Source organism: Elaeis guineensis, chromosome 10, assembly GCF_000442705.2.
Source record: "Elaeis guineensis isolate ETL-2024a chromosome 10, EG11, whole genome shotgun sequence".
Lineage (NCBI taxonomy): Eukaryota > Viridiplantae > Streptophyta > Magnoliopsida > Arecales > Arecaceae > Elaeis > Elaeis guineensis.
Window position 1 is genome coordinate 32,382,736 of NC_026002.2, and position 15,393 is coordinate 32,398,128.

Below are 15,393 nucleotides of genomic sequence, written 5' to 3' on the forward strand. Positions count from 1 at the left end.
TTCGCTCGATCAATCCACGTCCACGTGCAACTCACGTGCCAGTCTCTAATTTCCAGAGCCAGCATTTCTCACCGTTTCCGGATGAAAAACCCAGAAAGAGAGAGAGGAAAAAAAACAAAAAAATCCCACCGCTGCTGGTTGGAACCGTGCGGAAGCAAACCACCGCGTCCTTCACCTCTTTCTTCTCCATAATGATTACTTTCAGCCAGATCTGATCTGATCTCAATATTTCTGTCTCTCCGAAGGAGAGAAGAAAACGAAGACATTGATATTTATAGCCCGACCGTCACCCAAGAATGGCCGTCGATCCCCCGTTCCGTCGATACTAATCTCTTCCCTCTCTCGGATCGCTTCTTCTTCTTGCATCCCCCCTCCTCCTCCTTGGAGACATGGATATGGCCGTAGAGTCGCCTTCGTCGCTGGCCAACGGCGACTCGTCCGCCGTCTCCACGGCCACCACCCCGGCGGCGGCGGCAGCGGCGGCGTCGCCGCCCTCCTCGCGGATGCTCCAGCTCGCGGAGTCGCTCAAGCTGGAGCACCAGTTCCTCCGCGTTCCCCTGGAGCACTTTAAGAAGACGATCCGCGCTCATCATCGCTGCGCCGAGAAGGAGGTTTCCGCCGTGCTTTCCAGCGTCGCCGAGGCCGCCGACCGCTCCGATGCGATGTCCCGGGAGGCCGCCGTCAACCACCTCAGCTCCCTCGTCTCCCGCCTCCAGGGCCTCAAGCGCAAGGTTACCCAATTTCTTTTTTTATTTTGAACCTTCTCCTCATTTTTTTTTAGTTTTTATTTTCTTTTTGCTTTCTTGCATGGGATTTGTCAGTAATTTGGATTCTTTAATCAGTTGGAAGAAGGGAGTAGGGCAGAGAATTTGCAGGCCCAGAGATGCCGGGCTCGGCTGGACCATTTGGATTCGATTGACGTCGAAAACTTGACAGAATGGAGCAACACGAGATTGAAGCGCATCCTGGTCGATTATATGCTGCGGATGTCGTATTATGATGCTGCCAAGAAGCTTGCAGAGACAAGCAATATTCAGGTATCATGTTGGAACTAATTCTCCTTCTTTTGTAGATCTGGGACAGGTTTTCTTGAAGAATTTGGCCTGTTCTTTTAATTTGTTATGTATGTGATTGTTTATTTTTCTTACAAACATAGGATGAACGTTGTTAGTTTGCTAGTGTTTGTCAATCAGCGCCATTTCTTGATTCTGTCAATGTAGAAACTTGATATTATCATTGCTGCTGATTCGTTGTTCTCATTGTTTGTAAAGTTTGGACATAATCAAAGTCGGAAATAGATGGCTTGCTGGCGTACATGCTGGACATAATATCTAGAAGTCAGATTGCCATCAAATTGATACCAAAGTAGCAAATCTAATTGATTCCATGATGCCACTATTAGAAGAATGACAATGTATGTATTCAATGTTCCAGAGCAGTACGATGTTATGGAGTCATGTGAGAATTGATGTTGATGAACTTGTTTGTTGTATCTAAGATATTCATAGAAGTCACAAAAGTGCATATAGGACTCAGACATGGAAGCCAAATTTTGCAATTTGGCCACTGAAGATTTGGAGAAAAGATGACTAGATATTAAGGAGAAAGAATGATATCTCAAGGATCCAATCCCAAGATTTTTGGATAATACAACACTTGATAAGGCAATAAAAAGTATTGTTAACAAGAAGTGACTGCCTAAAAGATAATTTTGGGTTCCTAGATGATCATGACCATATCTCAGAAGAATCAGAATTTATCTTAATGTTTTCATCTCCTCATTGTTCTATATCTAAATGGAATTGATAATAGACAAGGCATATTCCAAGATTTGATGACATATTGACAAGACATATCACGTCCAATCTTGATCACTAAGTTTGATTTGGCGAAATTCGAAAAATTAGTTAAACATAGAAAAATTAGAGAAATGAAGCAATACTCAAAAAATTAATACAACTAAGAAATAAAACATACACATTGTTTCACATCATAAAATATCATTGTTGATTATTTAATACATAATATTTGGGTTGTATATGAATTTAGAACTGAATCAAGGTTTGTCGTATGGGTTGGTGCAAATGTGTATCGACCATACCATACTGATACTGAACCGGTACATGATACGGGGGGTATACCAACATTTGGTATGCCGAATCGGCTCCAGTTCCAGGCATACCAACATTGTAATAGGATGGTACTAGTATAGGGTTCGGTACCCAGACAGTGAATCTTGACAGAGTTTACCGACTTTGGTGGAGGCATCTTATTTTCATAGAATCAAATGATGGAGGGTCTAAAGCTTTGACATATGATGAAGCTAAAATGGGTTTCTCGTATGCAGTAGAGTTGTAGTGCAGAATTCATAGGCAATGAGAATGACATGAAGTGGTCACTTCAAGTAAGTGATGACCCTTTTAGAAGAGAGATTTCTTCCCAGGTATTATAGTTGATATTAGGTTTCATTGCCTTGATCAAGGTAGAAACTGAATATAATGTGCAGAAATAAAGTATGGTCTTCAAGTTGCCAACATGGCTTGAGTTTTGTAGCCGAAAGTGGTTGGTTTTAGAGTACCATGCCATATTGCTGAATTAGTGGAAGCTACAATGGCATGCTTTCCCTTTTGTTTGTCATTATGAACATTTATATCTGAGTTAAAATTTAAGCTCAAGGAAAGCTTTTGAGACCAATTAGACATCAAGTCGACAACTACAAGAGGTCCAAAATTGACTTTCTTGTGATATGGAGATGTGGCACCTTTGGTTAGTATTTCTGAAACCTTGAAACATAGGAGCAAAACATGATTGTAACCTCGAGTAAGAAGGGATAAGCATTTTGACTTGCTGAAGATGCAATTGGAGATGTTCGTCTTTTGTTGATATAGAGTGAAGCAGCAAAGAAGTGATGATTAAAGTGCTAGGTTATTTTGTACATCTGTCATATGTTATGGATGTCATTATGCATTTATGAAGGTAGTTCTTTTGGAGCTTGTAACCAGGAATTCTGCACAAAAGAAAGGCATCAATGAGCTTAAGATTGACAAACTCAATAAAATATCTTGTTTAGGATTTTAAGACATGGTCATGATGCCATCTTGATGTTTGTTACTATTTTTTGCTGGTGATGTAACAAACAAGTATGGGTTGCAAGGCAGTGCTCGTATCAACATCATAACTTCACCTAGGTTAATAGTAATTCGATGATGAGAGTCCAAACTTTGTGTAGGTGACACCTATTGCTTTTTGTTGCAGATGCAATAAAGGTATTCTTTAAGTTCAGAAAAAAAGAAGAAAAAAGAAAACAAAAAGAAAGTTGTCCTTTACATGGACATGAGCTGATTGATTAGAGTTAATTTCTTCTTAGATGTGGTGTGTTAATGTGATTTAAGGGGGATTGCCTGAGGACCTGAATAAGGTAAAAAATGGACATACAATAGAGTAAAAAAGTGGGTGATTGGCCGTAGTTTAGGTCTAGAGGGGTTTTAAAGTGAATTCTCTTTTTCTTAGACAGACTATTAGCCATGTCCTGATGCAGAGTTGAGAATAGTAGCTGTGGTGCAGCCTAGAACTTTATTTTGGTTCATCATTTATGTAATGAGGGATCCTTGGTGTACCACTACTAAGATGTGAAGGTATTAAGATGCATTCTTGGATCTTGCTTTTATGCTATCGTCACTACTAAGAAGTGAAGGTATGCTGCACACTAGGAGGAAACCAGTGTAGGCCTAGTTGGTCCTTACTTCAATGCCACACCCTTTTAAAATGGACAAAGGCAATTTAGATTGCCGATTATGTGAGCAAGATTGATAAGAAAGGTGTACTACATTGTTAGAAGTGGAGTTGGATATTAATATTTTGTGGTTGATTATTTGCAAACAGGTCAATATAAGGTGGGCAAGCACTTTCATGTTAGCTTATTTACATTATTTTTCCCAATATCCTATCAAGTCTCCATTCTTTTCTTCTCTTTAGATTAAAGTTTAGGGAGAAATTTTAACTCATACTAGAAAGGTTTGAAGGAGTGATCAAGGTTCGCAATCTCAGTACTGGATTGCATACTAATAGGAGGACCGTTATGGTGCGGTAGGTACAATAACATACCATACCAACCCATACTGGCAAACAAACCTTTTTTTTGTTTTTGTTTTCTAGGTTTTAAGCTTTCTTTATTTAGTTTTTAGTGCAAAATAGGATTTTCTAAGTTCACTTTTTATGTTAAATGTAATATATTGTGAAGTATACTCTAGTTTTCCATGTTTCATACCCTAAAGAAACATGACCATATAATGTATGTTAAATTAACTATGACATGACCATATAATGTATGTTAAATTAACTATGTATAACATTGAAAATATAAAATACTTATATTAAAAAATTGGAAATGCAACATACATGTATATGTCCAATTTGAAGTTGAATGTCTATGTTCCTCATACATGTCTAGTTCACATTTGTAGTCAGACCTTGGGACTTGATCTGGCCTCAGTATTGTGCCCACCCACCCAATATCCTACTAGGCTGTCTATGCTGGATTGCTATCTTCATTTTGCTGTTCTATTGGGTATGGTGGAAATCCAAAAAAGAACTTAGCAACATCCTGTCCATAGTCTGACAAAGGCTGGGAAGGATGATACCAGCACGAATATGAAGACTCAGAGGACATGCATCCATAACCCGCATAGGAGGATATGATCTAGTATAGGATGATGATCCTAAGTATTAGGGGGATCCTGATACGTCCGGGATTTCTTATCTCCTCTCTTTACCTATCTTTTTCGTCCCCTCTTTCTCCTCTTTTACATTGCTCATGTGTAAAATAGAGGGAAAAGGGGTATAGTTACCTCTTTTCCCTCAATTATTAAGAGAAAGGGGTTAATTCGGCCTAAACCAAACCCTTAGTCAGCTAAACCCCCAAAACTGCTTGGTTCTAACCAGTTTGGCCTCATAAAGATAGTTTGGGCATGGTAAGAACTGTATGATTTGTGGTCTGTGTAGTACAACACTAACCAAACTAAGCAGTTCTGTGGGGTATTGTATATGATGGGGCTAATAGCAATTAGGATGTATGACATGATGCTTTAACTTCAAAATGTGCATGTAGATGTGAGTGCTCTTTTCATTCCTTTTCACTTCTTTTTCTTACTACTGATTTGTTCTTCTGCACTGAATGATGATTCTCTCCATATAAATTTTATAGTTAGGGATTACATCTACTGCATATTTTTTTAATAGCTGTGATATTTTCATTTTCATATGTGTAAAGCATGTAAGTCTAATTCCAATTGGATCTACATCACCTTCTTTCATGCTGTTCCTCTTTCCCTTTGCTATCCCCAATGTTTAAACTTTAAATAGTTCTGCTCTCTTTCTTTTCATTTCAGGTGTATCCTTCATGTGATCTTCGCTCTCCCTAGCATGTGTTGAAAATATCTTTCCCATGTTGTATTTTTTTGTTGAACTTGTATCACTAGAGATGGAAATGGATGTGACAAGGAGAAGGTATTAATGACTTTAATTGCTAATAGTGGTAGATATGGAAATAGGCTGTATCAAGGTTTGAAATCTCGTGGAACGGGGCTGTCCCGGTTTTCCCATGTGATGGAATGTGTTGCCGTCCCGCTCCATCCTCAAACTTGGTACAGGGGATATCCCAAAACATTCCGATTGGGACACTGGCAGGATGGCTCTATCCAGACACATGGGATAGTATCCCATTCTGGTGTCCTGCAAGACATCCTGCTAGGACCTAAATCCTTGGGTTGTATCAACTCATAATTTGCAAGAGACATTGTTGTCGGAGCAACTCAGTTGCTTTGACAAAGAAAATTTTATTTGTGAGGTTCCATAAGAGGGTTTTGGAATTATGTAGGTCTTTTTTTAACCTTGACATATTCATGTATGCACACACACGCACACACACACATATATATGTATGTATGTATGTATGTATATGTATATGTATATGTATATATACATTGCTATGCATATATATATGTATGTGCAATTATTGTTTCATGTTCCCAAGACTATATGTGTTTTCACTGGTTATGGCAGTTGAGCTGCCTATTATTTTCTCTCCTTTCTTCTTGTCCTTCTTTAGGTCCATAGGAAGAGGGTCTTCTTAGTGGTCCTCCCTTATTCAGTTTTATCAAATGTAAGATCAAAGTAAACTGATTTTCCTCCAATGTGGTGGGTCGGTCAATTAGTGACAAGGTGTTTTGATGATAAGGTCTTAGATAGTGCTATGGAGGAAGCTTGTTTAGAGTACTCAAAAAAAAAATCTGAAGTGAATACATGAAAAAGAATTCTCTTCTCTGGGTGATTTTTTTTGTATGTCCTAGTGGCCATTATAATGGTCACAATTAAGTCAAGAGCATGATTTTCTACTTCCTGCTCCATGACAGGTTGTCTTTATGTTGATCCTTATGATTAATAATTAAAATATGCATTTTTTTTATCCAAGTGAGACTTTATGCATAATCATAACTTAACAAGGCTTGTCCTATCCATTTTCCTAGGTTCAGCATTCGGGAACAGTTCAGCTATAGGTAAATATTTCGATTTTGGAAAAGATCCAGAAAATTGACCAAAAGTTTGAAAAGATTTTTGTAAAAAAAAACAATTAAGAGAAATAAAGAAGGCAAGATTGTCATCATATTTATTCATGCGTTCCTGTCAAAACAAGCCTGGGTGAGATAAGAAACAATAAACAACAGCAAAATAACACCTCCACCACAAAAAAATAGCATCATTAATCTGTCTTGAATTAGTTGTGAATAGCCCGTGAATACATCATAAAATTAACAAGTATATAATTCTTGATTATTTTTTCAATGGGAATAATTTTTTTTCCTAAAGTTGGAACCATGGAATGCCGAATCTTTCTGAACCAAGCGGTTCAGAGCATGCTGACTCGTACCAGTGGCCGGCCAGCACGAAATCAGGTTCTGAGTTGGTGAACCTTGGTTTGGACTTTGGAGTATATTGTTTATATGGTTCCATGACCATCCAATGAGAGCAATTCCACTGCATTATGTCAAGTACTTTCAAAAACCCTCCTTTCCTTGTGAGTCTTTTAGATGCAATTGTCAAACAAAGTTGCAATTTTTTTTTGTTGTATAAGAGATGAATCAATCAATTCTCCTAGATGATGCCAATATCTTCTGGTAGGATTTGTCTAGAGATAGACAAGAGTAGTCAAATGTGATATGTCCAACATGAAAGTATGGTGGGTTGAAATTTGGGATACTGTCATCTCGTTGAGTTCCAAAAATAAGGCGGGGTTTTTGTATACAATGAAAAAAAAAAGGATAAATGATGATCTGAAACCGGAAAGGATGGGTATACAGAGCAAATTTGAGTTAGGAAGTTTGAAACAAGAATACGCACAGAGAGACCTCTCCCTCTTTTTGGATGATTTTGTTGGATTTCACCATTACATGGCGACAAGTATGCATGCAGAAATTTTAAAATTTTTTAACTCATAGAAGGGTACGCAGTGGAAATAGAAATTTTTATTTTACTTCAACATTGTTCTAGGACAACCGTTCAACATAACATTCTACCATTATGTCAGGGCAACCTTATGTCAGAACAATGTTAAAATAATTTTAAGTTAGATCTAATCTAATCTAGCATGCATAGAGATCAAATCTCATAACCCAGGTATCATCATATATGCAAGATAAAAAATCTAAAAAGGAGGATCTGAATTTTACTTTTGCACGGGTAGATCTTCACCGTGATTTGATGATCCGATGATCTGAGGATGTCTTCGAGGTTTCGTTGTAGCCGCATACGTGTCCGACCTCTACGGTATCCATCGAGGCTGATCTGATCAGGAGTCTCGATCTCATCAGGATGCTAGCTCTTTTACAGAGATCGCTCTTTGGATTGTCAAATCGGTTCGATCTTTTGATTCTCTTCTCAAGAGAATCAAGCAGATCTGTAGAAGAAACTCGAAATCAGATCAAAACTAATTTTTTTCCCACTTTTCTCTTCTCAAGAGAAAATCCAAGATCTACAGAAGAAAACAAAAGATCAGATCTCTTGTTCTTTCTTTTTGTCCAACTCTTGGACTAGATCTAAGGAGAGAAAGAGGAAAATCGTCCATCTTATGAACTAAGAAAATTAAATCAGATCAAATCTGATTTAATCATGTCCAACTCTTGGACATGTTTGGAAGAGAGAAAGAGGGAGACATGTACTCTTGGACAAGGAGAGAGGAGGAGAATTTTCTAACAATCAATTTTTGGTTGTTGTAAGAAAGAAGAGATAAGGGAGAAGGTGCTTACCTACGTTGAAGAAGCCCTTTATGCCATAGTTTGGCATCCTCCACTTGATCCTTCACGCCAAACCTCCACATCTTACGCCAACCAACCCTATGGGACATCCAAATCTGATCTCATCAAGTTTGGAAGCACCCATAATATTATTTCTATTTAAACTTGAAAGGTGGTTAGGGTTTTGTTGGAGAGATAGAATTGTAGTTGTTAAGGACTCTCCCTTTAGTGTGTCACCCACTCTCTTTCTCTAGAATTCTCCACGCCACATCTCTTTCACACCACAAAACAACTTTCACGTTAAGATATGGGGCGTCCAAGCCTTTGGGCGTGGGGATTTAAGGGATAAGTTCCTTGCTTGATTAGGTCAAGATCTAGATCAAAAATCAAGTAGCACTTGGAGTCCAATTTAGATTAGGTTAAGTCCAATCCTATTAGACTGATGAAATCCAATTCAAGTCAAATTAAAATCAGATCTAATCAAATTAAATCTGATTTAATTTGACTAAGATCTTATCCCAATCAAACATGGCCAAAGATTAGGTCAAACCTAATCTAGATAGGTTTGGGTCAAGTGTTCATTAAATCTAATCTCATTAGATTAATGAAACCTAATTTGAGTCAAATTCAAACCAAAACTAATCAGATTAAATCTAATTTAATTTGATTAAGATCCAATCCTAATATTTGATCAAATCAAATAATATGCAATAATTATAATTTAATCCTCCTACAACTTACTAACTCTTAGTAAGTCCTCAATGTAATTTTTACATTTAAGTCCAATCATCAATCAAATTGATAATTAAGATCACTTGCGATATACGATTTGAAATCATGATTCAATAGTCCGATCAATCAAGATCTCTTTTATGTGTAATTACATAGGTTCTATTATGTCTAGTAGTGAGAAATATTTTGATCTCCATCAAAATATCATTGAAACTTCTTTCAATGGATTGGAATAATTCCAACTCTCCAATCGAGAATTATTGATCATCAAAATAATTCTCGTTGGTCCTACAATCTACCAGTGACATCTAGCAGCATGTAGTGACAATCCAGCAAAATAGAAAGATGAACCTCTAGGTGTAGTCACCGTATAATTCAGTTCTTCTATCGTGAGTTCCAACAAAACGGAGGTTATAAAAAACTCGTCAAATCCCATCGTCCGTCATATGTAAGATTGATTCGATTTGAGTTCATATGTAAAATCTCATGGAAATTTCTTTTCATGATTCATTCTACCATGGCTATGATCTTCTGAACTCAGTCTCATAAATCATATAGGACTACTCTTTAACTACTAAGGTCAATAGATCCCATCTAAGTGCACATCCTATTCCTACAGCGAATCTACTGCAGCTAACATACCCCACGAGGATTCATATGGTTAGGAATCAAATTTATGTGTAGTCAGACTACAGCAACCTCACTGTGAATAGTCAGGGCACGACAGGTCTAAGAATCATTCACACAACTACAGTATCGAAGAAGTTACTGATGAGTTAGTAGATATTCAAATGACTTTTCGTGTTGATCACACTCAGTACTGTTGTTCTCTAACAACCATCTGCATTTTCGCTCTAGTATCTCCACACTATAAACTTGAGACTCGTTTATCCTAAAGGAAGCGATCCGTGCACCAATCTTATCAGATCAATCACCGTCCCCGTGATGATTCTACGATCGGAAGCAATTTAGGAATTAACCATCAATAACACATACTTTAAATTCTCAACTCTTGAGAATATGTGTTATCATCTCGTTAATTTTTTGGATGATTCATGGACACATACATTACATGAATAGAATTAACTGTCCTAATTAATGAGATCAAGTACAAAATAATATCTTAGAAAGAATTAATATATCGGCCCAATTGGCTTCTAAGACATACATCTAACAAATTTTGTAATAGAAGCTTGAGGATTCATGTCCACAATGAAGTCACCTCAGGAGCACAGGCAGTTTTTGAGATATGATATGCATAATTTAGCAAAAACCATTTTCCATTTTTATCGAAATCAAGCGACTTGGGATGTAATAGTTGGGATCTTCTTTTTTGAGCAAGAAGCGAGGAGCCAGATTAAAAATTTGCTTAGACATTCAGAATTATGATTCTGGCTATGCAAACTTTCTATTAATTTTGGATTTTTAAATCTTTCAACCTTTCTAGTCATTTTTTTGAAGAATATGCCAAATGCTTTCCATCTTGGCCATGATTTTAATGTTCCATCTCTTCTGTCTACACTTATTGTTGTTACACTTGACTTTATTAACCTTGTATACCTATCTATGGCAGGATCTTGTCGATATTGAGGTCTTCCTTGAAGCAAAAAAGGTAATTGATTCTCTCCAAAATAAGGAGGTAGGTCCTGGTCTCGCTTGGTGCGCGGAGAATAAGTCCAGGTTGAAGAAGTCTAAGGTATGTTGAACTTGTTGATGCTTAATTTTTGCTACAGTTTGTTGCTTAATTACTTTTCATTGGAAGATAAAGCTACTAGATTGGTTCTTTTTAGATTAAGGGTAGATTTCGTTGGCAGGATTCAAGTTGAAATAGAACTGTGAGAATCTTCATCTTTAATCAACTGTCCATCTGCTTTTCTGCCTGTCCACAATCACTTGTTACCAGCTTGGTTTGCTATTACACCTTTTTCTTGTATATGCCTTTTCTACTTGCCTCTACGTTTCTTCTCTTTTGCTTCATTCAGGTGACTTCATTCAGGGGGAAGCCAGTTATTTTGAATCAGAAAAGAGGTCGCATATCTATGATCCACCACATTGTGTGGCATTTTTTTATGATCTCATGTCCTGCATATTGATTGTTTTACATTTGAATCATGATCTAGTACTCTCTCTCTCTCTCTCTCTTTCTCTAATCTCTCTCATGCTCTTAGTTTACTGAACAATTATCTTATGGTCATGATTATAAGATTTTTGTTTTAGATTGCTGTTAGGGTTTAGATATTGATACATTGTTAAGGAGTCCTTTTAATATTTAAATGCTGCGTTTGTTACACCTAATCACTGACCTAAAGATAGATTGCTGCCTGTCTCCTGTGAAATTCAGTTTTGAGTCATAGAGATTGGAAGCTTGCCTTTTCCTGAAAGCATTTAATCACGATAAGCCCAGTCAGTTGGGACAGTTCATCCAGATTGCATGCCAAACTTTGAGGTCATGCAGTTCTGAACCCCTGCCTGAATTTTCATTGGCCTGGATTTAATGTTTTTCTTGTCCTAGGTGGACCCACTTTGGCCATTCTATTGGAGTATTTTGTTGCAACTTCTTTTTCTTTTTAATTGGATATGTTTTGCAGTCTTGTACTTCATTGGAAAGAGTTGATACTGGCCTGTTGTTATGATTTTTCAAGCCTTTTTGATTGGTCATGTGGAAAAAATGAAAATAGAAAGAAAGTGATCATGGGGCAAAGTGTTCAAATATCCAGAGATTTATTGAAACAGAGAGCTCCCTCAAGGGTCTTTGCTTGATATGGTACCCTTGCTTGTATGGTGTCCTTGCTGGTATGGTGTCCTTGCTTAGCTTTTTGCAAGAAAACATCCCCATTTTGTTTCCGTTGGAACTTCCAGTAGTTGACAGTCTGGAAATTTGCGGATGGAATACCTGCTTGCTGCTTATATTAATACACCAAGTTCATGAAGCCTAACTATACTAACATCATTTAATTGAATTGCAGAGTAAACTTGAGTTTCAATTGAGGCTTCAGGAGTTCATAGAGCTGGTAAGAGCTGACAATAACTTGCGGGCCATACAATATGCTCGGAAGTATCTTGCACCCTGGGGAGCAACTTATATGAAGGAATTGCAGCGTGTGATGGCAACTTTGGCTTTTAGGAGCAATACTGAATGTCCATCATATAAGGCAGGTCCCACTCTGGTCCATGTATAATTTAATCTCAATATGCAGATACTCTGATGTCTTGCTGTTTAAAAACCAGTTATCTATGTTTTATGTAGTTTGGTTGTCTGGCTGCTTTGTCTGTCAGAATTTTGAATTTATTCTGTTTAGTTTTTGTTGCATTTTGGCTTATTTATTGAATAAAAGGAAAATGTGGTTATTATATCTGGAGCTCCTGAGCTTTATAGCTTCTCTGTATTTGTGTTCTGCGCATTGGCCTCTTAACTTTAGCCATTGCATGGAAATATGGAAGGCATGGCAACATTATTCTTGACATTAAAGGAAAAGAGAAGAAATAGAAAAAAGGATGCCATTTTGTGACAAGCATGAGGTATGAATGATCTTGTGCCCTATGTTAGAAAGGAGCTCAGAAATCATCCTTGATGGCCATCAAAGAAGTTGGAGAGAGGGTAATGAAGATGTTAAAGTTGGGTGGACGAAATGGCTGTATAAGGATTTTAAGTTCTGAGATGTCATTAACTTGGTTGGCAACCAATGCCAATATCCTTATCCATCAAGCCTTTCATCTATTTGGGATCTACTTTATGGGATCCTCAGTCACAAAGTATTGCTCATGTATCAAATTTGGATCAATTTCATATTTTTGATATATTTTTATGAATGACTGTCAATTTGATATCAACCCTCTACCTTTCTCATCCATGCTTGGGACTGCCCATTCACATAATGGCAACCAGTTCCGATGTGAGCAAAAACCCAGTATGTCTTGATCAGATTGGAAGGCTAAAAGAACTAATGTTCACTGAGATACCACTATATCTAGGCAAATGTATAGCAACCAAAATATCTAAATATCAGCTAATATAATAGAGGATTGATTATTGTTTTATGCATCAGTTTTAATAATTAGTGATGTTGAAGAGCTTGATAAGATTGCAAATATGATCTTGGCTGATATTGTAGTATCATGTTGGTGATATCTTGGATTCTTGGAATATATTAGTTTATATTTGCTTATATATCTTATCTGTCAGTTCTTAGACTGAAACATATTAATATCTCGGCTAAGATCTTGGCTGAGATAAAAACCATACATCTAAGGGAGATGGTAAGCTTGTTTTTAATAGAATCTCTGGTTTCAAGGTTCTTTTTCTTGATCATATAGCTAACTGCTATAAGTCATTCATTAATTGTTTGTTAAGAGATGGAAAGATTTGTCCCTATCATAGTTTTGAACTCTTGATGATAAGATCCCTGAACTGTTCAATAGGTGTGCATTGTTACCATGAAATTGCTAGATATTGGATGAAAGTTCTTTGGTAGCTTCTCTTTTTCCTCTTAGCCTTTCATTGGACTTGCATCTTTTTAAATGGATCAGTTTCTTTCAACTTGAAAGTTAAAATTATTTTGGTCAACTCATTCTGTCTGCTAAGTTAAAATTATTTTGGTCAACTCATTCTGTCTGCTACCCAAAGTTGTTAAAGGATTAAGACATACTAAGGCACCAAGATCTCTTGGAGCCTAGGTGCAACATGCAATGCAAGGCACATTCCTTGATGAAGCGAGGTCTCTTTGAAGCTCCGTTCTTCCCCTTCCTTTTCCCTTGCTGAATCAGCTACTTAAGTAGTTTCTTGGTCTTTTAATTGTGGAGCTTTGATCAATGGCTGAGATTTATTCCTAAGATCTAATCAAGAGATTGAGCTTTATAAGAAAGGTGTGCTCCTTAGAGCCTCAACAAGGCACATGCATTGAGGCTTGCGTGCCACTCCAAAGGGACTTTGCATCACTGGTGACAAGGCACCTGGGGTGGTCTTCGCCTGCACCTGGGGCCTAGGCAGGCCTTTGATAAATCTGCTACCACCCAATAAAGGGGTGGGGTTTTGTTTTGTTAAAAACATGTATTGGCAAGGAAGATTTGGGTCAAAGGTTTCTGTTTTATAAATGTCTATCATAAATCATGGTATTACAGTCTAATAGAGATCCTTTTAGTATTTGGTATTTTACCTTAATATGATGTTATCTGGGTTGTAGGTTCTTTTTGAGCCAATGCAGTGGGACTATCTGGTGGAGCAGTTCAAGCAGGAATTTTGTAGATTGTTTGGCATGACCCTTGAACCTTTGCTGAATATCTATCTGCAAGCAGGCTTGTCAGCCTTGAAGACTCCGTATCCTCTTTACATATTTTGCTATATCAAGAAGAAAGTTTAGTGGGAACTTGGTTCTTACTTCGTTAATTTTGCAAATTTATTATTTGATCTGGCAGAGTATGTCATCAAAGACCTATTTTTTGCTGCTTTTTTTTGCTTGACCTTGTTAAGATTTTGTTTTGAAGAGGGTTGTACCAAAGAAGACCCACTATCACAGGAGGGCTTCCGCAAATTAGCCGCACCATTACCATTCTCGAAGCAGCACCATTCTAAGCTTGTTTGCTACATAACCAAAGAGCTGATGGATACAGAGAACCCACCACTTGTTTTGCCAAATGGCTATGTATATAGTACTAAAGTAAGAACTGCTTTGAGGGCATGAAATTTTTCAAAATAAAGCAATGGAATATTTACTTAAAGGTTGACGGTTGCTTCTCTTTTGATTGTTTGGCAGGCTCTTGAGGAAATGGCCAGCAAAAATGATGGCAGAGTTACTTGTCCCAGAACTGGTGAAACTTTCAATTTCTCTGAGCTTGTCAAGGCTTACATTTCATAAATCAGCTGGAGCAATCCTTTAGATGAGGAAAGATAATTTACTGATCACTTGTACAAAGCTCCTGAATCTCGCTTGTTCCATGGCACATAGGCACTGTCACTAAACAGAAATTGAACAGCAGTGGGATTGTATGTACTGGAACCAAGATTTGTGCAATATTTTCTCAGTCCGCTTGTCTCATGTTCAAGATGAGTCAAGCAGCAAGCTGAATATCTTAATGCATTAGGATATGTTTCTGTCTGGAGAAAAACATAAACATAAAATGGGCTTGGGACGTTTTTATTTGGGAACATAATTAAAGGGAAGAAGAAACCCTGAATCCATTTCAAATTTAAGTTTTCAATAAGGAAACATTTAAACATCCTAACACATGGGTCTCCCCATGTTTAAAAAATTATTAAAAGCATGTAGGTCATTTTGTGATTTGGATATTTTGTAAGCTACTAAGCTCATCTTGGTTAATGTAGGCACGCAGGAGTTAGGTATGTAAATCGAAGAAATAAACTAATTTGTAAAGCATG

General features: G+C 37.3%; 1 protein-coding gene across 1 annotated transcript; it reads left to right on the forward strand.

The window, feature by feature from the left end:
- The first annotated feature begins 89 nt into the window (after positions 1 to 89).
- Positions 90 to 15,082, forward strand: LOC105052706 (protein MAEA homolog). The gene is made up of 7 exons (XM_010933624.4): positions 90 to 731; positions 843 to 1,037; positions 10,594 to 10,716; positions 11,987 to 12,172; positions 14,201 to 14,334; positions 14,488 to 14,674; positions 14,771 to 15,082. Exons 1-7 carry the CDS (start codon positions 390 to 392, stop codon positions 14,870 to 14,872), a joined length of 1,269 nt encoding a protein of 422 aa, XP_010931926.1. The 5' UTR covers positions 90 to 389; the 3' UTR covers positions 14,873 to 15,082.
- The last annotated feature ends 311 nt before the right edge of the window (positions 15,083 to 15,393 follow it).